General features: G+C 40.5%; 1 protein-coding gene across 5 annotated transcripts in view; it reads right to left on the bottom strand.

Annotated features, from left to right (window-relative positions):
* Positions 1 to 25069, bottom strand: part of esyt2b (extended synaptotagmin-like protein 2b) — a 214596-nt gene that overhangs the window by 21116 nt on the left and 168411 nt on the right. For 2 of the 5 annotated variants that reach the window (XM_073054867.1, XM_073054868.1), the window contains exons 11-17: positions 21316 to 21364; positions 21023 to 21112; positions 19665 to 19760; positions 13615 to 13677; positions 9873 to 9947; positions 8734 to 8820; positions 7784 to 7933 (exon numbers count right to left, since the gene is read on the bottom strand). In XM_073054867.1, the coding sequence (XP_072910968.1) occupies positions 7784 to 7933; positions 8734 to 8820; positions 9873 to 9947; positions 13615 to 13677; positions 19665 to 19760; positions 21023 to 21112; positions 21316 to 21364 (610 nt within the window). Of the gene's footprint in view, positions 1 to 7783; positions 7934 to 8733; positions 8821 to 9872; positions 9948 to 13614; positions 13678 to 15120; positions 15223 to 19664; positions 19761 to 21022; positions 21113 to 21315; positions 21365 to 25069 lie in introns of all 5 variants that reach the window. The other 3 variants (XM_073054869.1, XM_073054870.1, XM_073054866.1) reach the window with 2 other exon arrangements.

Raw genomic sequence — 25069 nt, 5'->3', positions numbered from 1 at the left:
TGGCCAGGTGGATTCAGAATAGGCTTGCCTGCAGAAAGCAGAGGGTCATGGTGGAGGGAGCGCATTCAGATTGGAGGGTTGTGACTAGTGGTGTCTCACAAGGATCGGTTCTGGGACCTCTATTTTTCGTGATTTTTATTAACGACCTGGATGTGGGGGTAGAAGGGTGGGTTGGCAAGTTTGCAGACGACACAAAGGTTGGTGGTGTTATGGATAGTGTAGAGGACTGTCGAAGGTTGCAGAGAGACATTGATAGGAAGCAGAAGTGGGCTGAGAAGTGGCAGATGGAGTTCAACCCGGAGAAGTGTGAGGTGGTACACTTTGGAAGGACAAACTCCAAGGCAGAGTACAAAGTAAATGGTAGGATACTTGGTAGTGTGGAGGAGCAGAGGGATCTGGGGGTACATGTCCACAGATTCCTGAAAGTTGCCTCACAGGAAGATAGGGTAGTTAAGAAAGCTTATGGGGTGTTAGCTTTCATAAGTCGAGGGATAGAGTTTAAGAGTTGTGATGTAATGATGCAGCTCTATAAAACACTTGTTAGGCCACACTTGGAGTACTGTGTCCAGTTCTGGTCGCCTCACTATAGGAAGGATGTGGAAGTATTGGAAAGGGTTCAGAGGAGATTTACCAGAATGCTGCGTGGTTTAGAGAGTATGCATTAGGATCAGAGATTAAGGGAGCTAGGGCTTTACTCTTTGGAGAGAAGGAGGATGAGAGGAGACATGATAGAGGTGTACAAGATATTAAGAGGAATAGACAGAGTGGACAGCCAGCACCTCTTCCCCAGGGCACCACTGCTCAATACAAGAGGACATGGCTTTAAGGTAAGGGGTGGGAAATTCAAGGGGGATATTAGAGGAAGGTTTTTTACTCAGAGAGTGGTTGGTGCGTGGAATGCACTGCCTGAGTCAGTGGTGAAGGCAGATACACTAGTGAAATTTAAGAGACTACTAGACAGGTATATGGAGGAATTTAAGGTGGGGGGTTATATGGGAGGCAGGGTTTAAGGGTCGGCACAACCTTGTAGGCTGTAGGGCCTATACTGTGCTGTACTATTCTATGTTCTATGCACTTTTCTTTCAAAATATATAGAACTCTTTTTCCAGTTATTTATAGAAGGCAGCAAGGATATTCTGCAATCTGTGTTGCTTAAAAATGCGATACGGTGGTGAATTAAGCATTTTTTATACAAAATGGCATGTAAATTCAGAACAAGCTTTGTAGCCCCAACTAATAACAAGAGAATTGAGCTAAATGGTACACAAATTAGCACGAGTCATAGTATTTTTTTAAAATCGTAGGCAAAATTAAGGGAGCAGTGGAAAAATTGTCCCTCTTGTACTTCTTGAACTTGTTACATCAGATTCAGAGTAACGCAACTCTGCCACTTTGACCTGGCCTACACCAAACAGGTTCAACACTTGTCTTTATTGGGAACTTCCTGCTCTTTACACAATTTTTAAGATTTTATAGTTATGAATATGCTAAAGTGATGGGGTATTACTTAGGTTTGTTGTGAGGGATGATGTTGTATTGTAGAAAATGAATGCCCAGGTGTAGGGGTGTGTAGGCAAGAGTTGGTTGGGCTGCGTAGGCAAGGGTTGCTTGGAGTGTGGTGGCTAGGGTTAGGTTTAGTGTAAGGGGTAAGATTAGGATGCAATTATGTGGGCAGTGGGAAAATTTTCCCTCTTGTATTTCTTGATCACATTACAGGAGATTCAGTGTAACTTCATCCTGGCACTTCGATCTGGCTCTCGCCTTTCATTAATCAGGTCCAACACCATTTGGTTTTATTAACCTGTTGTGCACTGGGACACATCACCCAAACCAAAAGCCGTAGATGAACTCATCATCTGCTGAGGGATAGTTCTTTGGCATTTAAGTCTTGCAACCCAGGTCTGTACAAGAAAATCAGGTTTGACTTGCAGAGAGTTATTTCAGCAGCAAAGAAACAATTCCAAGCAAGGTTGGAGGTGACATCGGATGCACATCAACACTGGCAGGGTTTGCAGGACATTATTTCCTACAAAGCGAAATCCAATTTTATGAATGGCAGCAATGTTTCACCACCAGATGAGCTCAAAGCCTTTTATGCCCACTTTGAAAGGGATACTATAACTACAGCTGTGAAGATTCCTGCTGCACCGGGTGACCCTGTGATCTCTGTCTCTGAGGCTGTTGTCAGGCTGTCTTTCAGGAGGATGAAGCAAGGCAGCATGTCCCAATGAAATACCTGGTAAGACTTTGAAAACTTGTGCCAACCAACTGGCGAGTATATTCAAGGACATTTTCAACCTCTCATTGCTACAGTCGCAAGATCCCACCTGCTTCAAAAGGGCAACAATTATACCAGTGCTTAAGAAGAGTAGTGTGAGCTGCCTTAGTGACTATCATCCAGTAGCACTCACATCTACGGTGATGAAATGCTTTGGAGAGATTGGTCATGGCTAGAACCACCTCTTGCCTCAGCAAGGACCTGGATCCACTGGAATTTGACTATCACCACAATAGGTCTACGACAGGTGCAATCTCAATGGCTCTCCACGTGGACTTAGGTCACCTAGATTATACAAACCTATGTCGAATTAACACCATCATTCCTACAGTCCTGACTGAGAAGCTACAGAACCTGGACCTTTGTACCTCCCCTTTGCAATTGGACTCTGTATCTCCCTAACACAAAGACCACATTCTGTGTGGATTGGTAGTAATATCTCCTCCTTGCTAATGATCAGCAGTGTAACACCTCAGGGATCTATGCTTTGCCCACTGTATATACTCTCTATACCCACAACTGTGTGGTTAGGCACAACTCAAATGCTATCTATAAATTTGTTGATAATACAACCATTGCTGGCAGAATCTCAGATAGTGAGGAGAGGGTGTACAGGAGCGAGATAGACCAGCTAGTTGAGTGACGTCGCAGCAACAACCTTGCACTCAACGTCAACAAGACCAAACAGCTGATTGTGAATTTCAGCAAGGGTAGGTTAAGGGAACACAAACCAGTCTTCATGGAGGAATCAGAAGTAGAGACAGTGAGCAAATTCAAGCTCCTGGGTGTCAAGATCACTGAGCCTATAACCTTGTCCCAACATACCGATACAGATACAAAGAAGGGCAGAAGCTATATTCCATTAGGAGTTTGAGGAGATTTGGTTTGTTACCTAAAACACTCCAAAACTTCTACAGATGTACTGTGGAGAGCATTCTGACAGGTTGCATCACTGTCTGGTATGGGGGTGGGGGGTGGGGAGGTAACTGCACAGGATCAAAAAAAAGCTACAGGAAGTTGCAAAATTAGTGAGCTCCATCTTGGGTACTAGCCTCTATAGTATCCAAGACGTCTTCAAGGAGAGATGCCTCAGAAAGGCGGCATTCATTATTAAGGGCACCTATCACCCAGGATGTGCACTCTTCTCATTACCGTCAGGGAGGAGGTACAGAAGCCTGAGGCATACTTTCAGCAATTTGGGAACAGTTGCTTCCCCTCTGCCATCCGATTTCTAAATGGACATTGAACCCATGAACACTACCTCGCTTTTTAAAAAAAAAATATTATTTCTGTTTTTGCTCTATTTTAAATTTAACTATTTAATTTTATTAGAACCATAGAACATTACAGCACAAAAACAGGCCTTTTGGCCCTTCTTGGCTGTGCCAAACCATTTTTCTGCCTAGTCCCACTGACCAGCACCTGGGCCATATCCCTCCAAACCCCTCTCATCCATAAATTTGTATAAATTTTCCATATAGTAAATTAAAAAAAATTATTTTCTATATTATCATTATTTACCTGACAAATTTCACTGTCAACTAATCTAAATGTTGAGTAACTCTATTCTGGTACTGAGTTTGGCCTTGTGGCTTAGAAGAGTAGGGAACTGAAGAGGATGGCAGCAGGGGACTCTACAGTCGGGACCAGATTCTGTGGACGCAAAAAGGAAATATGGATGGTCATTCACCTCACAGGTGCCAGGGTCCATAATGTTTCTAAACATATCCACAATATCCTGAAAAGGGAGGGTGAGCAGCTAGAAGTCATGGTACAAACAACATAGATAGAAAAAGGAAGGATGTCCTGGAAAAAGAATACAGGCAGTTAGGAAGGAAGCTGAGAACCATGACCTCAAAAGGAAGTAATCTCAGCACTGCTGTCTGTGCCACGTGACAGGTAAACGTGTGGCTGAAGAATTCAAGTGATTCAGGTTTCTAGAAAATTGGGACCTCTTCTGGGGCAGGTAGGACCTGTACAAAAGGGACAGGTTGCACTTGAATCCGAAGGGGACCAATACTCTTGCGTGCAGGTTGGGAGTGGTTTAAACTAATATGGTAGAGGTATGGGAACCAGTATGCAGTATGATAAAGCTGAGGATGAGCCAGCAGGTTTACAGGTAGATGATGAATGTAAAATGAATGTAAGGAACAATGAGCCAATGATTGAGTACAAATGATGCAGACAGAGCAAGGAGTTAAATTGCAACACAGAGGCAAAATTCCAAAGGGCAAAGAATGCAGAACTGAAGGTTCTGTAATTGAGTGCATGTAGCATATGGAATAAGGTGTACTAACTCGTGGCGCTATTGCAGATTGGTTGGTATGACATTGTGGGTATCACTGAGTCGTGGCTGAAAGAAGGCCATAGTTGGGAGCTCAACATGAAAGGATATACCGTAGATTCCGGACTACAGAGCGCACCTGATTAAAAGCCGCTGGCTCTAATTTTAGAAATAAAATCAATTTTTTAATTGTAAAGGCCGCACCGCTACTTTTAAATATACATACGTATCGGTAACACAAATTACGTTGCATATACTTTTTTACTGAACAGCACGAACAACATTCCAATATCTCCTAGCGACTGGTAAAAATATATATACTGCAGCCTACCAGGAAAAGTTATTGATCGCCTTTAATTTAAAAGCAGCGTTTTCGCTCGGGTCTGACGCGCTCGCGTAACGCGATCGGGTCTAATGCGCTCGGGTCTGACGCGCTCGCGTAACGCGATCGGGTCTAATCGGGTCTGACGCGCTCGCGTAACGCGATCGGGTCTAATGCGCTCGGGTCTGACACGCTCGCGTAACGCGATCGGGTCTAATCGGGTCTGATGCGCTCGGGTCTGACGCGCTCGCGTAACGCGATCGGGTCTAATCGGGTCTGATGCGCTTGGGTCTGACGCGCTCGGGTCTTGCTTTTCTTCGAGTGTTTTCCATGTTGATGAGGGTGAGTACAAATGACTGATTTACAATAATTTAATTGTGAAAGTGCGCTTGATTTATCGTACAATTTCATTGGACCTCTGTGAACTACTCATCAATTTTATTGGTCTACTGTTACGAGGCAAAATGTTTACGAGGCGGCATGAAAAAAAACCATGTATTAGCCGCTCTGGATTAAAGGCCGCAGAGTTCAAAGCTGTTCAAAATGTGGGAAAAAAGTAGCGGCTTATAATCCGGAATCTACGGTAGTTTGTACTGAAAGGATAGGCAGGAAGGCATGGGCAGTGGTGTGGGTCTGTTGGTAAGAGATGGAATTACATCTTTAGAGAGGTGACATGGGGTCAGAGAATGACAAATCTTTGTGGGTGGAGTTAAAAAACTGCAAGGGTGAAAAAAAGCATTATGGGAATCATATATAGGCCTCCAAATAGTAGCCATGATGTATGGTTGGGGTTGGAAAGGGAGCTGGGAAAGGCATGTAATAAGGTAATGACTCAATTGTAATGGAGGACTTGGGAAATTTAGGTTGGTATCAGATCGCAAGAGAAGGAATTTGTTGAATGTCTATGAGATGGCTTTTTAGAGCACAAGTGTACTTGAGCCTACTCGGGGTGTTGTGTAAAAACCTAGATCTTATTAGGGAGCTTAATGAAAAGGAACCCTTAGGAGACAGTGATCAGAATATGATTGAATTCATACTGCACTTTGAGAGGGAGAAGCATAAGTCACATGCACCAGTATCGCAATGGAATAAAAGGAATTATAGAGGCATGAGAGAGGAGCTTGCCCAGGTGGATTGGAGGAGGATACTGGCGGGGATGACGGCAGAGCAGAGACGGCTTTATTTCCTCGGTATAGTTCACAGGGTGCAGGATAGATTTGTCCCACAGAAGTTATTCTTAAATGGCAGAGATGGCCAACTCTGGATAGCAAGGGAAGTTAAGGACGGCATAAAAGCCAAGAAAAGGGCATATAAGGTAGCAAAAGTGAGTGGCAAGTTAGATGATTGGGAAGCTTTTAAAATCCAACAACAACAACAACTAAAAAAGCTTAAAAAAAACATAAAAGATAAAATATGAGAGCAAACTAGCCAATAATATAAAGCAGGATACAAAAGTTTTTTTCAGTTATATAAAGAATAAAAGGGAGGTGAGAGTTGATATTGGACTACTGGAAAATGATGCTGGTGAGGTAGTAATAGTGAACAAAGAAATGGCAGATGAACTTATTGGGTACTTTGCATCAGTCTTCACTGTGGAAGACACCAGTGTGGCAGAGGTCTGTGAGTGTCAGGGAGTAGGAGTGAGTGCCATTGCTATTACAAAGGAAAAGGTGCTGGGCAAACTCAAACCTGGACCAGATGGACTACAACCCAGAGTCCTGATTCAGGTTGCTGAAGAGATAACAGAGGTATTGGTCATGATCTTTCAAGAATCACTTGATTCTGCCATGGTCCCAAGTGGCTAAGGTGTTGGTCTAGTGATCTGAAGGTCGCTAGTTCAAGCCTCAGCTGTGTCAGTGTGTTGTGTCCTTGAGCAAGGCACTTAACCACACATTGCTCTGCGACGACCCTGGTGTCAAGCTGTATCGGCCCTTGCCCTTCCCTTGGACAACATCGGTGGCGTGGAGAGGGGAGACTTGCAGCATGGGCAACTGCCAGTCTTCCATACAGCCTTGCCCATTTCAACATCGGAATCAATGGACAGCTGAAGAAGGTGGTCCCAGAGGACTGGAAGATTGCAAATGTTACTCCACTCTTTAAGGGAGGAAAGCAAAAGAAAGGAAATTATAGGCCAGTTAGCCTAACCCTCAGTGGTTGGGAAAAGTGTTGGAGTCTATTATTAAGGATGAGGCTTCAGGATACATGGAGACTAATGATAAAATAAGTCCAAGTCAGCATAATTTCTGTAAAGGGATATCTTGCCTGACAAATCTATTAGAGTTCTTCAAGGAAATAACAAGCAGGGTTAGCCAAGGAGAGGCAGTGGATGTTACTTACTTGGATTTTCAGAAGGCATTTAATAAGATGCCACACATGAGCCTGCATAAGAAAATAAAATCCTATGGTATTACAGTAAAGATACTAGCATGGATAGAGGGATGGCTGACAGACAGGAGCAAGTGGGGATAAAGGGGGCCTTTACTGGTTGGCTGCCCGCAATTAGTGGTGTTCCTCAGGGGTCAGTATTGGGACCACTACTTTTCACATAGTTTGTCAATGATTTGGATAATGGAATTGATGGCTCTGTGGCTAAGTTTGCAGATGATACGAAGATAGGTGGAGGGGTAGGTAGTGTTAAGGGAACAATTCGACTGCAGGACTTAAGACAAATTGTAAGAATAGACAAAAAAGTGGCAGATGGAATGCAGTTTTGGGAAATATATAATAATTCATTTTGGTAAAAGGAACAATAGTGCAGACTATTATCTAAATGGAGAGAAGGTTTGAAGAGAATTTCTATTCTACCAAGAATCAGTCTCTAAATGAATGAATAGTTTTGGCTATAGAAAACAGAACTTAGCCTTTTACCAAATGAGCCAAGGAGACAGATTACACATACTCGAAGCATTATCTTCATCTTGAGAGTGCTGCTGGGACCAGAATTGTTCAATTGGAACCGCTGGTTCATAGTTAGATCTTCAGCTTCCAGCAGCTTCTCCAGAGGCAGATTAAATGAACCGAGTGAGCACTGGTGATGGTCATCTTTAACCTGGACAGGGCAAAGCAGAAAAACAGCATGATTTAAAATCATTGAGCAAAACAGACAACAAAGAACTGTAAACACGAGGAAATCTGCAGATGCTGGAAATTCAAGCAACACACACAAAATGCTGGTGAATGCAGCAGGCCAGGCAGCATCTATAGGAAGAAGTACAGTCGACGTTTCGGGCCAAGACCCTTCGTCAGGAAACTGTACTCACAGACACAAGATGGCAGTGCACACAGTCTCAGTGGCCTCATAGGTTCCAATCAATGGTCGTATTTTTTGTCCTGTTCATCTTTTCAATGATCAAACAACACTGCAAATATTTTATAAATTTATTTGAGGTAACATTTTGTTTTATGCACCGTGTGTGATATATATTTTGTGGGAGCACCAATGCCTGGAAAACATTGTTTTGTTTGGTTGTATATATGTACAATCAAATGATAATAAATTTGAATTTGAACTGCAGCATAGGGACAGGCCCTTTGGCCCATGTTGCTTGTGCCAAATGTATTGCCAAATTAAACTAAATTTCTTTTGCCTGCACAGATCCATATCCCTCCATTTTCCACATACTTGTCTGTCTTATCTAAAAGCCTTTTCAATATCACTATTGTATCTTCATCCACCACAGCCCCTATTAGCCCCATTCAGCCGTTCGCCATGTAATAAAAACTTATTATGTACATATCCTTTAAACTTCCCCTGTCACAGCTTAAAGCCTTGTCCTCTATGCTTAAACAGATTGTAAGAAGAAAGGTCACACTCTATAAGTAAAAATAACTTGTTCTTAAGCACAGTACCTCAACGTCCAGATCTACAATCTGTGGGTTGTGAATACGGAAAGTAAATGCTTCCTCCCAGACAGGTTCCGTGGTCCGATATCGGATCTGTAAATAGTGAGGCAAGACCATGTGATGAATAATGTAGCAACAAAGAATATAGGAATGACAGAAATAAAATCAGATATGCTAGATATACACAGCAGGTATCATCTGTGGGAATGCTGCCCAATTTCTGAACATGCTGAATGCTGCTTAATATTGATCAGCCCCAACACTTGTCAGGAAAACCTGGTAAAAGGCAGTTTGACCACTGTCCTAATCACTTCTGACACCCTTGTTTGATGAGTTTCCTGGCCCTGTCCAGTACATTCACTTTATCAATGCCCAGACTTTTAACATCCCATCCTTCTTGTTCCTTCCTTGAACATAAATAGCCCCATCCACCATCATAAACACAACAGATTCTGCAGATGCTGGAAATCCAGAGTAACACATGCTGGAGGAACTCAGCAGGTCAAGTAGCAGAGCAGTCATTTGGGGCTGAGGCCCTTTGTCAGGACTGGAAAGGAAAAGGGAAAGGAAAGAAGCCAGAATCCTTGCTCTTTTTCTTCCCCTTTCATTCCAGTCCTGAAGGATCTTGGCCTGAAACGTCAAGTTTTTATTCCCCTCCACAGAAGCAATTCTCAAAACAACCCTCAGGAAGATGACAAGGCAAAAGGTGCATTGATTTAAACAGAAATGTACCAAAGGTAATGTAACTTCAGAAAAAAGCAAAGCTATTGAGTGGGTGAAATGCAATAATGGTATTGTGATCTGAAGGTTCTGAGACAAAGGAGAGGGAGTTCTCATTGCTGTGTATATCTGAGACAGGACTGAACAATAAAATATGAAACAACAGAAGGCGTGTCAGAAGCCAGTATTTATAGATGAAATAGAAGTCAAAGGGAAAACTGGCAGGTTGATAACAGGAATTCTGTTCTATTAGAAACTTGTTGCTGTAATAGGGTGCATGTATTGTAAGAATATGTAGAATGGGAGATGGCCAATGGAAAAACAAAGAGAAAAGGGACAAAACTGATTAAATCATGATCCCTAACAAATTTAAATACAAACCCAGTCACTAAAGTTTGGCTCACAATAGAAGAATAGCTGCTCACCTTACTTTCATATGTGTTATGTCCCACTGACAGCTGGACAAATGGGTTTGGCTCACTGTTCATTTTCTTCCCAAACTATAATGGAAAATTAAAAGCACTGGAGGTCAACAAAGAAGTTATTTCAAAAATCTATTTATGGTAGACACAGTCAGGTTATTCTGTTTAGTGCTGAAAGTGAGTTAGACATTTCCTCCCCTTCCATTTGGACTATAAGAGGCAGCAACTGGGTAGAATTCAAGAAGCCATTACGCAAACAATATATTTCTAATGTTATACTTTTCCCTTTTATTTTATCCAGTAGGGAAAGAAAAGAGTTCTCCCCAAAGGCACATTCACATCTATGGAACAAGCTCGAAACTTTTCCTTAAAAAATAGAGCCATTTGTGGCCATCCTTTTAAAGAAAGTTGGCCTCACAGCAGCAGGCCGATTTAGGAACCCCACTTGATGAGATGAATGGGTCCTTCATTCTTCTACACAGCTGTTGCTGCTGCAATGAAAGGCATCAGTTAGCAAATAAATTTAAATTTGAGTGACAGATCTGCAATGTGGACAAATGGCACTTACCTTACAGGTCTGGTGTAGTTTCAGTTTTCATAAATTTCAACTGTTAGTTAGAAATGGAGCAGGTTTTCTATTTGAGATTCAAATTAAATAAAACTACACTTATTATATCCGCTATAAAATCTGTAGTTAATCAGAAGTTACGTATGGCAAATCTCAATAGAAAACAGATTTTGTTTAAAGCTGATGGCAGTTTGTTAGCAAAATGATGTTAAAATGGAAAGCTCAAACCATCTACTCAAACATTCAAACTTAGCTAGTGAGCCCAGTATTTTCAGGAGAATAGAAGAAATTGGCAGAAAAATAACCAGCTGGAAAAAACTACAGTAATAAATAATCATTTTTCTTAACAAAGCAATAAATTCAAAAATAATGTCAAACATTTTCACTAAAGTACCATTTAATGTTTTCTTGTACAGTTTGGGATAATTATTTATTTATAATGCTTTCTATAAGTCCTGCATTTCATTGCTAACAAAAACAAATGTCATTATCATCCACTGGAAAAGGCAGTCAAAACGCCAGGCTTTCATTGATATATTCATGAAGAACTCTTTGTTTACAAGGTAAGTGAATATACACATTAACTTTATTAGTAGTAGATCTGAATTAAGAAAAAATGTTTACTAAATTACTTTATATCTCTCCTACCACTTTTTTTCCAGCCAATTTTCTCTATTCTCCTGAAATCACTACAACTACATACAATGCTGCTTTCTTATTTGGGTGAATTTATGAAATTGGACGCAGAGTAAGTAATTGACCAATTGTATATTGTGGCTGAATAAGTCTTTATCAAACAACCGCATATTCATACCTTGAATTATGAACATGGCATAAAAGGAGAGTCTATTTTCATTTGGGAAATATAATTGTACTTTATATGAAAATTCATTTAGAAGTATATAACCACCACCTCGGTCCTAATGATCATAATGCACCATAATTTAGTCAGAGTTAATTACTATACTAACAATGGTTTAACCGAAGACCACAAAATGTCACATTAACATGTGCCCAATGAAAATATTTAGCTAAATTTACAGTCCAATTATAGCATCATTTCCAGTGCAAGGGTCCTGAAATGTGTGGTAGAATAGCAATCACTGTAAACAAATAGGCAATTTGGTACATCGGCTGATGGCAAGAGATTGGATCATGAAACCCTCAAACCCTGTGAATATGCAAAAATGCATAGTTTAACATCACCATGCAAATTCCTTCCAACTTAGTTTCCCCTCGAATTTGTCCACCTCAAACTCATCCATCATTTAGTTCCATCCAATTAATTAATTAATTAGGATGAGAAAAGCTTTATGACATAGGTGATCATCTGATAAGCCTGTGCTCGTCAAGATCAAATTAAACAGCCTAATCTTGGCCCATACCCTTCAGTTCAAGCACACATCTAAGCATTTATTAAATGTAACTAGAGAATGTCTTCCTCTGCACAATTTTGGGCAGTGAGTTCTACATCTCTAGTATAGTCTGGATGAAAAAATCCCCCTTTAATTTTTACTATTTTATAAACAGGTAGAATTTATAAATTGTTGATAGCTTGTTGGCCTCTCAGCAAAAGGAAATGAGTCCAAAATAAATTTATACTCCTTAGAATCTTCCTTAGCCCCCTCCTTTACTCCCTGTCTACCCATGACTGTGTCACTACACACAGCTCCAACCTGCTAATTAAATTTGCTAATGACACTACACTGACTGGCCTAATCTCAAATAATAATGAGGCAGCCTACAGAGAAGTCATTACCCTGACACAGCGGTGTCAAGAAAACAACCTCTCCCTCAATGTTGCAAAAACAAAGGAGCTGGCTTGGACTACAGGAGGAATGGAGACAGACTAGCCCCTATTGACATCAATGGATCTGGGGTTGAGAGGGTGAACAGCTTCAAGTTCCTCGGCATCCACATCACCGAGGATCTCACATGGTCTGTACATACCAGCTATGTGGTGAAAAAAGCACAACAGCACCTCTTTCACCTCAGACGGTTGAGGAAGTTTGGTATGGGCCCCCAAATCCTAAGAACTTTCTACAAGGGCACCATTGAGAGCATCCTGACTGGCTGCATCACTGCCTGGTATGGATACTGTACTTCCCTCCATCACAGGACTCTGCAGAGAGTGGTCCGGACAGCCCAGCACATCTGTAGTTGTTAACTTCCCATGATTCAGGACATTTACAAAGACAGGTGTGTAAAAAGGGTCTGAAGGATTATTAGGGACCCGAGTCACCCCAAACACAAACTGTTCCAGCTGCTACCATCTGGGATACGGTGCTGCAACATAGAAGCCAGGACCAACAGGCTCTGGGACAGCTTTTTCCACTAGGCCATCAGACTGCTTAACTCATGCTGACACCACTGTATTTCTATGTTATATTGACTATCCTGTTGTACATACTATTTATTATAAACTACTGTAAATTGCACATTTAGACAGAGACGTTATATAAAGACTTTTACTCAGGTATATGAAGGATTTAAGTAATAAAGTCAATTCAATTCTCTGTTCCAAAGAAAATAAGCTTGGTATATACCCATAATTAAAATCTTCTAGTCCTAGAAATACGTTTATAAATTTTAAGTATAAACTTTTATATCTGCTTCCCTGGTACTTGATCCTCTCCCTATCCTGGTTAAGGCAAACTGATGATTTCTGTTCAGCCTCCTCTGATCTAATGAAAACAATTTCCAGTTCACGCAACATCATCAAAACTCCTCTGCAACCTCTCCATTGAAATTACTTCTTTCCTATAACGTCTACCAGATCTAGACACAGAATGTTTGTTGTGGTCTAGCTTTTGTACCTAGTTCTAACATGATCTTATTCTTATATTTAAAACTTTACCAAATGAATGAAACCAATCCATTTTTTTAATTGTCTGATCAACTTTCCAGAGTACTTTTTGCAGTACTTTAAAGTTCTCTGGATAAAATTTCATTTGCCATTTCCTGCCCAAATGAGCTTTCATAGAATTGATCCATGGACTTCAATCACTAAAAATAATTGAATATTTACTGCTATGTTACAGGCTATGCCATCAGCTGACATTTAACAGTAATTTTCTCATAATATTTTCTTCATATCGCAATTAATGTAAACCCAAGCCTCTTTTTCCTATCGTTATATGACTGTCTATGGTCTTCGGTCTTTGATCATCAGATTACCTTCACAGATTTGGAAATACTGGCCTTCTTCATGCGTTCAGGGTTAAATTCAAATGGATTTCGCTTTGTACCAGGAAAGAATGAACATAGAGGGTTAACAAGTTGCACATGCAATGCATTATTAGCATTCTGTTATAGAGAGAGATGAGCACAACATCCCACACAGAAATCTTGGAACTGAAACGAGGGGGAAGAATTTGAGCACTGAAAGACCTCTAGCAGAAACATTGAAATGAAAGAATACAGCTGCTAAGTCAAGTGCCAATGGAGTAAAATGGTTGGTTCACTTTGATTTGATTCATAAGCTTATCAATATTTATTAAATTTGCCAGTGCAAAAGTAAGGACAGTTTTAAAACTGGACAGTCTGGTGAAAAGAATTTAGCCTTAGAGGATCAAATCTGAAAAAAAAGATGCAAGTTGCTATAAATTAATTGCATCAATTGGCAAAATACTGAAGCTTATTAACAAATCAAATTTAAAGTTAGGATACGGTGGGGTTAATAGTAATGAAGGACCTACTTTTAAGAAAGTACAACCTTAAAAATAAATACTAATTTTCCTGCTGGAAATAATATCTGATCAATCTCTTTGTGGGTGAATAACCTAAATGAGGAGGTAGAGGGGCAAGAATTCTGACTCTTTGGTCTTGCATGGAGAAGAGTCAAAAATCAACAGCCACAGTAAAGTACAAAATAGAGGATACTACAGTCATTCAGCAGGTTATGGTAAGCAATTGGGAAATACAATGGACAAAGTTCAAGGTTGCTGAGAATTTATTAATAATGTTAAGCCAATTGCCTTTCCTCATTCTTTACTAACTAGTAACTTTCTGCTGGAACACAGGTACCCTGTGAGCAGTACCACATTGGCTTGGGCATCACATGGCACCTTTCCTTCAATCTATAGATATTAGCTTTGTTAGCTTTCGCACAAGGAATCGTTCAATTTGGCAGTGCCCCAGAAACAGTTAGGTAGGATCTATGCGACTAGATCCCAGCAAAATTCATTACCCTTGGTAAGCAAATGGCAGGATTAAAAAAGTTCAAAGATAATCAATATCCAAAACTAAACAAATGCATAACCTGCTTATAACTAGAATAAAATCTCATGAAAAGATTTTGAGATGATATTTCTCCCCATCACTCACAAACTATTTCTAAGTTTATATTTTGCTTTTAAGTCAGGAAATTTTAGGATAAAATCATGTTTTATGCAATAAATTACCTCTCCTACTACCTCTTCTCAAAAGCATGCTAAGATTTTCTTCCCTCCCATTTTGAGCTAAGTCATCTGTGTGTTTTGCTAGAACAACAAGTATAATATAATCATCTGTATTTAAATACAATGATTTTGGAATTGCACATCTGTTTTCTATGTCAGAACATGCAGCAAAACAAAAAACATGCTCTGCAAATCCAATAAAATTTTTGAAAAAAATCCTATAAATGTCAATCCACACTTCAGCACTACGCACAAAAAAAGGCAAACTGAATAGAGCACTCACAAAAAAGTCTCTAAAGATTGAGCAAGTATTTTCACAAAATACTAGTCCTGCTGCTCTCCTCTCTCGCAAGTATCCAGACCCAAAGTTTCCTTCGAAGACATTCTTAAGGAAGATGGAAGTGAAAGAGAAAGCAAAGAGTGATGGGGTTGGACAGGTACGTGCTGTAGGGAAAGGCAGAATGGAATGTAGGAACAGCCAGTTTATTGGGGGGAAAACCAAGATAGAGCGAAATAGTAGCCAATGCATTTAATACTTTTAAATAATGATAATTAAAGAGTGCACGCTTTCTCAAACTGTGTGCGCATGCACAAGGAAAGAAGCAGTTTCTCAATCACCATAGAAATCAGTATCAAATTCAATAATTCAGACTTGGAAATAGTGAATAATTTTACATCCAAAAACTTCACCCATAGAGGTTCTCCATGTAAAAACATCAACTGATCATTTCTACAAAGTATAAGGGTAAGAGTTCTTATAGGAATCAACAGAAAATCCTGTCTTCAACAGTTAGTTCAGTCTCAGAAGCAAATCTGATTGTAAGTCTTCCAATTTGATTATGATTTTTTAAGAATGACAAATAATCCACAAGTTGTTTATTTATTTAAAGATACACTGCAGATCAGACCCTTGCGGCCCAGTGAGCTGCACCACCCAGCAACCCACCTATTTAACCCGGGCCTAATCACAGGACAATTTACAATGACCAATTCATCTACTAACTGGTTCATCTTTGGAATATGGGAGTAAACCAGAGGAACCAAGGAAATCAACAAGCTTACAGGAAAGACATTGAATGTTCTCACAAACAGCGCTGGAATTAAACTTCGATCTCCTAACACCCTGAGCTGTAATAGCATTGTGCTGACCGCTACACTACTGTGGCACCATTCCTCATTCCCACAGTCTTCTTTGCTCGAAACATCAAGATTCCCCATATTGAGATACAAGACTTAAGTCTCTCTTGCCTCTATGTAATATTACTTAACTGACAACAAATAAGATATCCACACTCTGTAGTGATGCCTTTGAGATCGTGTGGTTACAGTAGTCAATGTAACAGCTTACAATAGGCTACCCCTCCTCAGAGTTAAACCATCCAAGACTGTCTCAGTATCCAATCTGGCAAAGGTCCAGGAAGACCCAATTCCCAGTATATGATCACAGGTTTTAAAAAAAATGAATTAAGATAGGGAGATGAAAGATCATTTATTCAACTAGAGAAATGAACTAGGGATGTTAATGAAAATGAGCAAGCCCTAGTAGAAATTGGCATTTACACCATGGTCGACGCTTTAGCATGACAATCTAACTAAAAATCTAATTATTGGAAATCTTAAAAGAGATGAAAAGAAATATTCTGGAAATCACAGAGATTAGGAAAGTTAACATTTTTGAAAGACAAGCTTTCATTACATTAGGAAAGCTGAGAAATAAACAATTTTACAGATGCAAATGAGGGTGTAGGAAGATCACTTTGAAAAGCACAGATCTGAAATAAGCACAAAGTGGGGTTCTCAGATAACAGGAGCAGTTACTGGCTAATTAAGGTCCTACAAGACCACAAGACATAGGAATAGAATTAGGCCATCTGGCCCATCAAGTCTGCTCCGCCATTCAATCAATAGTTGTCAGGATGAAGATGCTGGGTTGCACTCTAGCTCAGAAAACAGAAGATTTGGACTTTCATTAACACCAAATTTATTCTATGCCAAAATGTAATCTCAACAAAATAATGAAATCTGTCCAGAAATATATTGCAAAGCTAAACTGATCTGTTTTGAAAAAAAGGATGGATTTTAATTTCTGTGACACTATTACATCAATAAAGTACACCTGACTACACCTTCTACAATTAGGAGGAATTATAGAAGAAAAATAAATTAAGATCAGTTTAAGGATACCTTAATATTAACTCTATTATCTCAAAACAAACATGTCCTATAGACTATCATAAAATATAGTTTTACATGTTGTAATATACTTGAATACTCACCAAAGAATAGATTTGATATCCTCAAATAGGAAGCAACATTAGCATTAGATACATCAGAAGTTTGAAATAAATCAAAAAAACTATTATGGAAACTTCAAAGAACCTGCAGAGTTTGAGAAGCTTTTGTGAAGTACTAACCCCATTTCCAGAAAAGTTGGGATATTTTCTGAAATGCAATAAAAACAAAAATCTGTGATATGTTAATTCACGTGAACCTTTATTTAACTGACAAAAGTACAAAGAAAAGATTTTCAATAGTTTTACTGACCAACTTAATTGTATTTTGTAAATATACACAAATTTAGAATTTGATGGCTGCAACACACTCAACAAAAGTTGAGACAGAGGCATGTTTACCATTGTGTTACATCACCTTTCCTTTTAATAACACTTTTTAATCGTTTTGGAACTGAGGATACTAATTGTAGTAGATTAGCAATTGGAAATTTTGTCCATTCTTGCTTGATATAAGACTTCAGCTGCTCAACAGTCCGTGGTCTCCGTTGTCTGATTCTTCTCTTCATGATGCGCCATACATTTTCAATAGGAGATAGATCTGGACTGGCAGCAGGCCAGTCAAGCACATGCACTCTGTGTCTACAAAGCCATGCTGTTGTAGCCCGTGCAGAATGTGGTCTGGCATTGTCCTGCTGAAATAAGCATGGACGTCCCGGGAAGAGACGTCGCCTTGATGGCAACATATGTCTCTCTAAAATCCTAATATACACCTCAGAGTCAATGGTCACTTCATATACATGCAATTCACCCATGCCGTGGGCACTGATGCACCCCCATACCATCACAGATGCTGGCTTTTGCACCTTTCACTGATAACAATCAAGATGGTCGTTTTCATCTTTGGCACGGAGAACTCGACGTCCGTTTTTTCTGAAAACTAGCTGAAATGTGGACTCATCTGACCACAGCACACGGTTCCACAGTCTTACGGTCCATCTGAGATGAGCTTGGGCCCAGAGAACTTGCTGGCGTTTCTACATAGAGTTGATGTATGGCTTCCTCCTTGCGTAATACTGTTTCAAGTTGCATTTCTGGATGCAGCGACGGATTGTGTTAAGTGACAATGGTTTTCCGAAGTACTCCCGAGCCCAGGTGGCTATAATTGTCACAGTAGCATGACAGTTTCTTAGGCAGTGCCACCTGAGGGCTCGAAGATCAGACACATTCAACAGTGGTTTCTGACCTTGCCCTTTACGCACTGAGATGTCTCTGAATCTTTTCACAATATTATGTATTGTAGATGTTGAAAGACCTAAATTCTCTGTAATCTTGCATTGAGAAATGTTCCTTTTGAACTGACTAACAATTCTCTCATGAATTTTGGCACAAAGGGGTGAGCCACGACCCATCCTTGCTTGCAAAGACTGAGCCTTTGATGGATGCTACTTTTATACCCAGTCATGATACCTCACCTGCTACCAATTAGCCTGCTTAATGTGGAGTCTTCCAAACCGGTGTTACTTGAATATTCTGTGCACTTTTCATCTTATTTTAACTCCGTCCCAACTTTTGTTGAGTGTGTTGCAGCCATCAAATTCTAAATTTGTGTATATTTACAAAATACAATTAAGTTGGTCCGTAAAACTATTGAAAATCTTTTCTTTGTACTTTTGTCAGTTAAATAAAGGTTCACGTGAATTAACATATCACAGATTTTTGTTTTTATTGCATTTTGGAAAATATCCCAACTTTTCTGGAAATGGGGTTTGTAGTTCCAGGTCCAAGTTAATTCTGTAAAAGCACCGAAATGCTTATATAATGTCCAAAACAAAAACATTTTTTTGAAGTTCAGAGGTAAAATTCTAGACTGCTGCATTTAGAAAAATAGTTCAATCTTGATTTGTTCCAAGATATAACGCAGAATGAATATGGATCAGGGAGAGGATTGAGTAGATTTTGACTCCATGATTCAAAATGCGGAAGAGAGTCCTTGTAGTGTCAGCAAACAAAAATATTTTGCAGCTTTCAACTAGCAAACAACATACTGATGTCAAGCAGAAAATACCAATAATAAATATGGCCATAAGACATAGAAGCAGAATTAGGCCATTCAGCCCATTGAAGCTTTTCCGTAATTCCATCATGGCTGATTTATTATCCCTCTCAACTCAATTTTCCTGCCTTCTCCCTGTAACCTTTGATGCCCTGATTAATCAAGAACCTATCAATCTCTGCCTTAAATATACCCAATGATTTGGCCTGCATAGCTGTGGCAATTAATTCCACAGATCCACCACCCTCTGACTAAAGAAATTTTTTCTCATCTCTGTTCTAAATGGGTGTCCCTCTATTCTGAGGCTGTACCCTCAGACTCACCCACTATAGGAAACATCCTCTCCAGATCCACTCTATCTAGGCTTTTCAATATTTGATAAGTGTCATTGAGATCCCACTCATTCTTCTAAACTCCAGCAGGTACAGGCCCAGAGTTTATCAAATGCTCCTCACGACCAGGTGGCTGATTTGTCTCTTTTAAATGGAGCAGAAACAACATTCTGAAGAATGACTACATTGAAAATACATTTCAACTTACTGGCAGATTCTTGGCACAGTCGAGATAGACGATGAGTAAGGCAGAGGAAAGCCCATCATTGGCAGTTCCTTTGATAGCTTTGGTGCTAGCCATTGCCTGGATCACAGCAAAAATAAATAGAAATTTGCACCTGTTAGATTTATTGAACCATTATTCTCATAGCATGATATCTCAATCCCCATAAGAAGTAATACAATTAGATTGTTCAGTGCACTGCACTATATACGATGTGTAGGATGCTACAATACTAGCATGTAACATTTCTTTATTACTGTCAGGGGGAAAAAAATTTAAAAGGATGATACTATTCAGGTAATTGTACCTGAAGTTCAAAAATCTCAAACTCAAACCACAAGAGTATGGTTAAAGAGCAAACATGAGGAAATCTGCAGATGCTGGAAAATTCAAACAACAACACACACAAAATGCTGGTGGAACACATCAGGTGAAGCAGCATATATAGGGAGAAGTGCTGTCGCCGTTTCGGGCCGCGACCCTTCGTCAGGACTGACCGAAAGGAAAGATAGTAAGAGATTTGAAAGTAGTGGGGAGAGGGGGAAATGCAAAATGATAGGAGAAGACCGGAGGGGGTGGGATGAAGCTAAGAGCTGGAAAGGTGATTGGCGAAAGTGATACAGAGCTGGAGAAGGGAAAGGATCATGGGACGGGAAGCCTCAGGAGAAAGCAAAGGGGGGGGGGGGGAGCACTGGAGGGAGATGGAGAACAGGCATCCCTGACATATTTATTTGTTTGCCTGTTCTCCATCTCCCTCTGGTGATCCCCCCCCCTCTTTGCTTCTCCCTATAGATGCTGCTTGGCCTGCTGTGTTCCACCAGCATTTTGAGAGTATGGCTAAAGTTTAGAAGAGGGAAGATGCAAGATTAGAGTTAATTTATGATTGAAGCATTTGCAGAGTATTTCCTGAGGAAGCACCCAACAGTAAACTGGATAGCAAACTGAGGGTGGGGGTAGGGTGTAACCAGCTTTGCTTCATTTTGAGGGCTTTTATAAAAGTAATCATTCAGTATGTGCTTAATTTGTTAGTGTATAAGTATAAATAAGTATAGTTCTGACTATTTTTAATGAAAATACCCATGTCCATTTATTAAGCAAACCAAAGTGAGCATGTCAGAAAAAGTGAAAGCAGTAAAGATCTATTCAAACCTTCTGTCTGATTTAGTAAGGGGATACTTCTGGTTAATAACTGGTTAGCTTTGAGCTTAACTCTTGTCATATTCAGAGGAAAACTAATATTAAACTATCAGTATAAGGTCTAGCTTAAACATCCATCTCCTAAAACTTGATCGAAACATAACAGCACTCACTTTGCAGAATGCAATATAGAAAGCATTAGGTACCTGAGGCAGAATGTCAGCTGCTGACAGCAGAGATAGCCACTCCAATTTCAAGTGTAATTTTCCTCTGCTCACCTCATCCAAATCAAACCACTGTTAACAGATAAAATGATCAAACACCAGGAACATTAGAATCATGGGTCATAATCGATACCAGATATTACAGTCTAAACTAAAGTTCCTTTCCATTCAGAATTAGACAACTTGTGTTATTTAAAATTGATTTTGTTTAAGCAATAAATGATAATCCATTTGACTCCAATTGAAAAGGGCCAACATATGTGACACAACTGTACCTGATCAATTAACTGTTCCTTCTGAACTTCAACAAGGTCAATCATAAGGCTGAAATGAAATGATACACATTTTATAAAACCAGCACTTAAAAGTTTCTGCTCTATGCATTTAGTTATTTGAGCTATTCACAACCACAATAATTCTGCTTTGCAATCAGTTCTCCTTATCATTTAGGAAGGTAACTCAGTAGTGAATGGTGTGCTCTGTGACTTGCATTGGTATCTGAAACACCATCACATAAGTTTTCAAATTTTGTTCTCACCCTGTCGTATTTCTGTACCTTCTACCAAGACTATATCATTCTAGGATCCCCATTACCAACCCACCCATCCTTCTTCTTCACATTAAAATAGTTACTGGGCATGGGTGAGAGAGCACAGGTCAGGATACTTGTAGCTTTCTTAAGGGATACAGGGTTTTTTATAGGGTATGATGGATAAGCAGGAATAGGGTACTAGGATGGTTAAAGAAGAAAGGATAAAGTGTAGATTAGGGCATGTGTGTGTGAGAGAATGGGTGAAGGGATTTAGAATGTAAGTCTATCGTGTGATCCACACTCTGGAGCAGAAGGTGGCGGTAATGCACCACTAAGCTGGGTGCCAACCGCCGTAAAACAAGAAGGAAGGAAGGAAGGAAGGAAGATGGATGATTTTGCAGCACAGTTAGAGACTGGCATGTATGATGTAGGCATCACTGAGTTGGGGTTGAAAGATTATAGTTCGGAGCTTAACATCAAGGATAGACATTGTATCGAAAGGACAGGCAGGAAGGCAGAGGAAGTAGCATGGCTTTACTGGTAAAAAATGAAATCAAATCCTTAGAAAGAGGTGATGTTTCGGGCTGAAACCCTTTGCAGGACTTTCATTCAGGAGGACTAGAATATAAAACACAAGGATGCAATACTGGGGCTTCAAAAGGCACTGGTGAGGCCTCACTTGGAGGAATGTGAGCTATTTTTCGTCCCTTATCTAGAAAATTGAGGGAGGATCTCATTGAAACCTAAAGAATGTCGAAAGACCTGGATAGAGTAGGTGTGGAGAAGACGTTTCCTATAGTGGGGGAGATAGGACCAAAGGGGACAGCCTCAGAGTGGAGGGACTTTGCTTTAGAATGGAGATGAGGAGGAATTTATTTAGGCAGAGGGTGGCAAATCTGTGCAATATGTTGGCTGTGAAGGCCAGGTCATTGGGTGTTTTTAAAGTGGAGTTTGATAGATTCTGGAAAATTCAGGGTGTGAAAGGTTATGGTGAGAAGGTAGGAGAATGGAGTGGGGAGGGAAATAGATCAGCCATGATTAAATGGCGGAGCAGACTCAATGGGTCAAATAGCCTAATTCTGCTTCTTTATCTAATAGAAAATCTATAGCAGTACACACAAAATGCCAGGGGAATTCAGTAGATCAGGCAGCATCTACAGTATAGAAATGAATAAACAGTCAACGTCAATGAAAATCCAAGCTATTGCAAGAACATGCAAACTCTACGTACTCTGCAACCTATATCAGGATCAAACTTAGGCCCCTGATGCTGTAAGGAAACAGTACTAACTATTGCACCACAATGCCATATTGTCAGATCAAAATACCCCTGTGTTTCTATTCATCTCATCCCATCTGCTGCGTACATTTTTCTCAGATGATTTGTCTTAACCAATAAACTTATTGAAACATTATACATCAAGCCAGTTGCTTCCCTCCGTTCCCGCTCTTCTCTGTCACTACAAATCCCATGCCAATTCGCTATGTAGCAGTGGAAAGGAACACTTCACACGCACTGCCAATTGTTTATCCTCATCTCCAACAGCATTCCCACCAATCCCACATATTTTGTGTGCCAGTTTCCGAGGAGCCATTGGATTTCACAGAGGGAAAGAGAGCATAAAAGAAGCAATTGGAGGCAGTCAGCACATTTTGTACACCACAGTTTCTGAGGAAACATTGGATTGCATTGAGGGAGAGAAAGCTTAAAAAAGTGAGCAGGGCAGTCGGCTCTTTTTGCGTGCTTTGCTGTGTGAGTGGGCCAGTGTTGGGACTGAGGAGTCGAGGCTTTGGTTCTTCGAGGCCTCAGTGAGGAGAGGCACAGGCTGTAGGTAGATTTTTTGATATTCTATATTTAGAGCAGTGGGTATGCCAGGCAGGATAGTGGAATGCTCCTCTTATGGGATTTGGTGACGACAACTGCAAGCTGCAGCTTCTAACAGACCGTACGAAGGAATTGGAGCTGGAAGTAGATGAACTGTGGATCATTTGGGAGAGTAAGGGATTGATAGACAGACATACAGAGAGGTAGTTACACCCAAGGTGCAGGATACAGGTAACTGGATTACTGTCAGGAGCAGAAAGGGGGTAGGCAGCTGGTGCAGAGAACTCCTGCAGCCCTTCCATTCAAAAAGCAGTATACTGCTTTGGATACTGTTGGTGGGAATGATCTAGCAGAGGAAAGACACAGCAATCAGATTTCTGGCATTTAATCCAGTTTTGTGGCTCAGAAGGGAAGGTAAGAGGTGATTTGTAATGATAAAGGATTCGTTGGTTAGAGGAACAGAAAAGAGGTTCCATGGATGAAAATGAGATTCCTGGATACGACGTTACCTCCCAGATGCAGGGTCAGGGACATCTCAATTTGAATCCATGGGAGGGTCATGACATCCTGCAAAGTGAGTTCAGGGAGTTAGGTGTTAAATGACAGGACCTCCAGAGTTTGCTACCCATGCCATGTGTTAATGAGGCCAGAAATAGGAAGATCATACAGTTTAACATGTGGGTAAGGATATGGTGCAGGAGGGAAGGCCTGGATTATTGGACTCTTCTAAGAAATTTGGGAACCTAACTGAATTGATGGTTTGCACCTGAACTGGAGGAGGACTTATATCTGGTTGGGAAGGTTTGCTCGTGCTGCATGGGGTTGGTGGGGGAAAAGTAGTCTTTAAACTAGAAACAGAAACATAGAAAACCTACAGCACAATACAGGCCCTTTGGCCCACAAAGTTGTGCCAAACATGTCTCTACCTTAAAAATTACTAGGCTTACCCATAGCCCTCTACTTTTCTAAGCTCCATGTACCTATCCAAAAGTCTCTTAAAAGACCTTATCGTATCCGCCTCCACCACCTCCAACCCATTCCACACACGCACCACTCTCTATATAAAAAACCTACTCCTGACATCTCCTCTGTACCTACTCCCCAGTACCTTAAACCTGTCCTCTTGTGACAACCATTTCAGCCCTGGGAAAAAGCCTCTGACTATCCACACAATCAATGCCTTTCATCAACTTATGCACCTCTATCACATCACCTCTCATTCTCCGTCGCTCCAAGGAGGAAAGGCCGAGTTCACTCAACCTGTTTTCATAAGGCATGCTCCCCAATCCAGGAAACATCCTTGTAAATCTCCTCTGCACCCTTTCTATGGATTCCACATCCTTCCTGTAGTGAGGTGACCAGAACTGAGCACAGTACTCCAAGTGGGGTCTGACCAGGGTCCTATATAGCTGCAACATTACCTCTTGGCTCCTAAATTCAATTGCATGAATAATGAAGGCCAATACACCGTATGCCTTCTTAACCACAGAGTCAACCTGTGCAGCTGCTTTGAGCGCCCTATGGACTCGGACCCCAAGATTCCTCTGCTCCTCCACACTGCCAAGAGTCTTACCATTAATACTATATTCTGCCATCATATTTGACCTACCAAAATGAACCACTTCACACTTAACTGGGTTGAACTCCATCTGCCACTTCTCTGTCCTCCTAT

Source organism: Hemitrygon akajei, chromosome 8, assembly GCF_048418815.1.
Source record: "Hemitrygon akajei chromosome 8, sHemAka1.3, whole genome shotgun sequence".
Classification (NCBI taxonomy): Eukaryota; Metazoa; Chordata; class Chondrichthyes; order Myliobatiformes; family Dasyatidae; genus Hemitrygon; species Hemitrygon akajei.
This window is presented reverse-complemented; position numbering and strand designations above follow the sequence as displayed.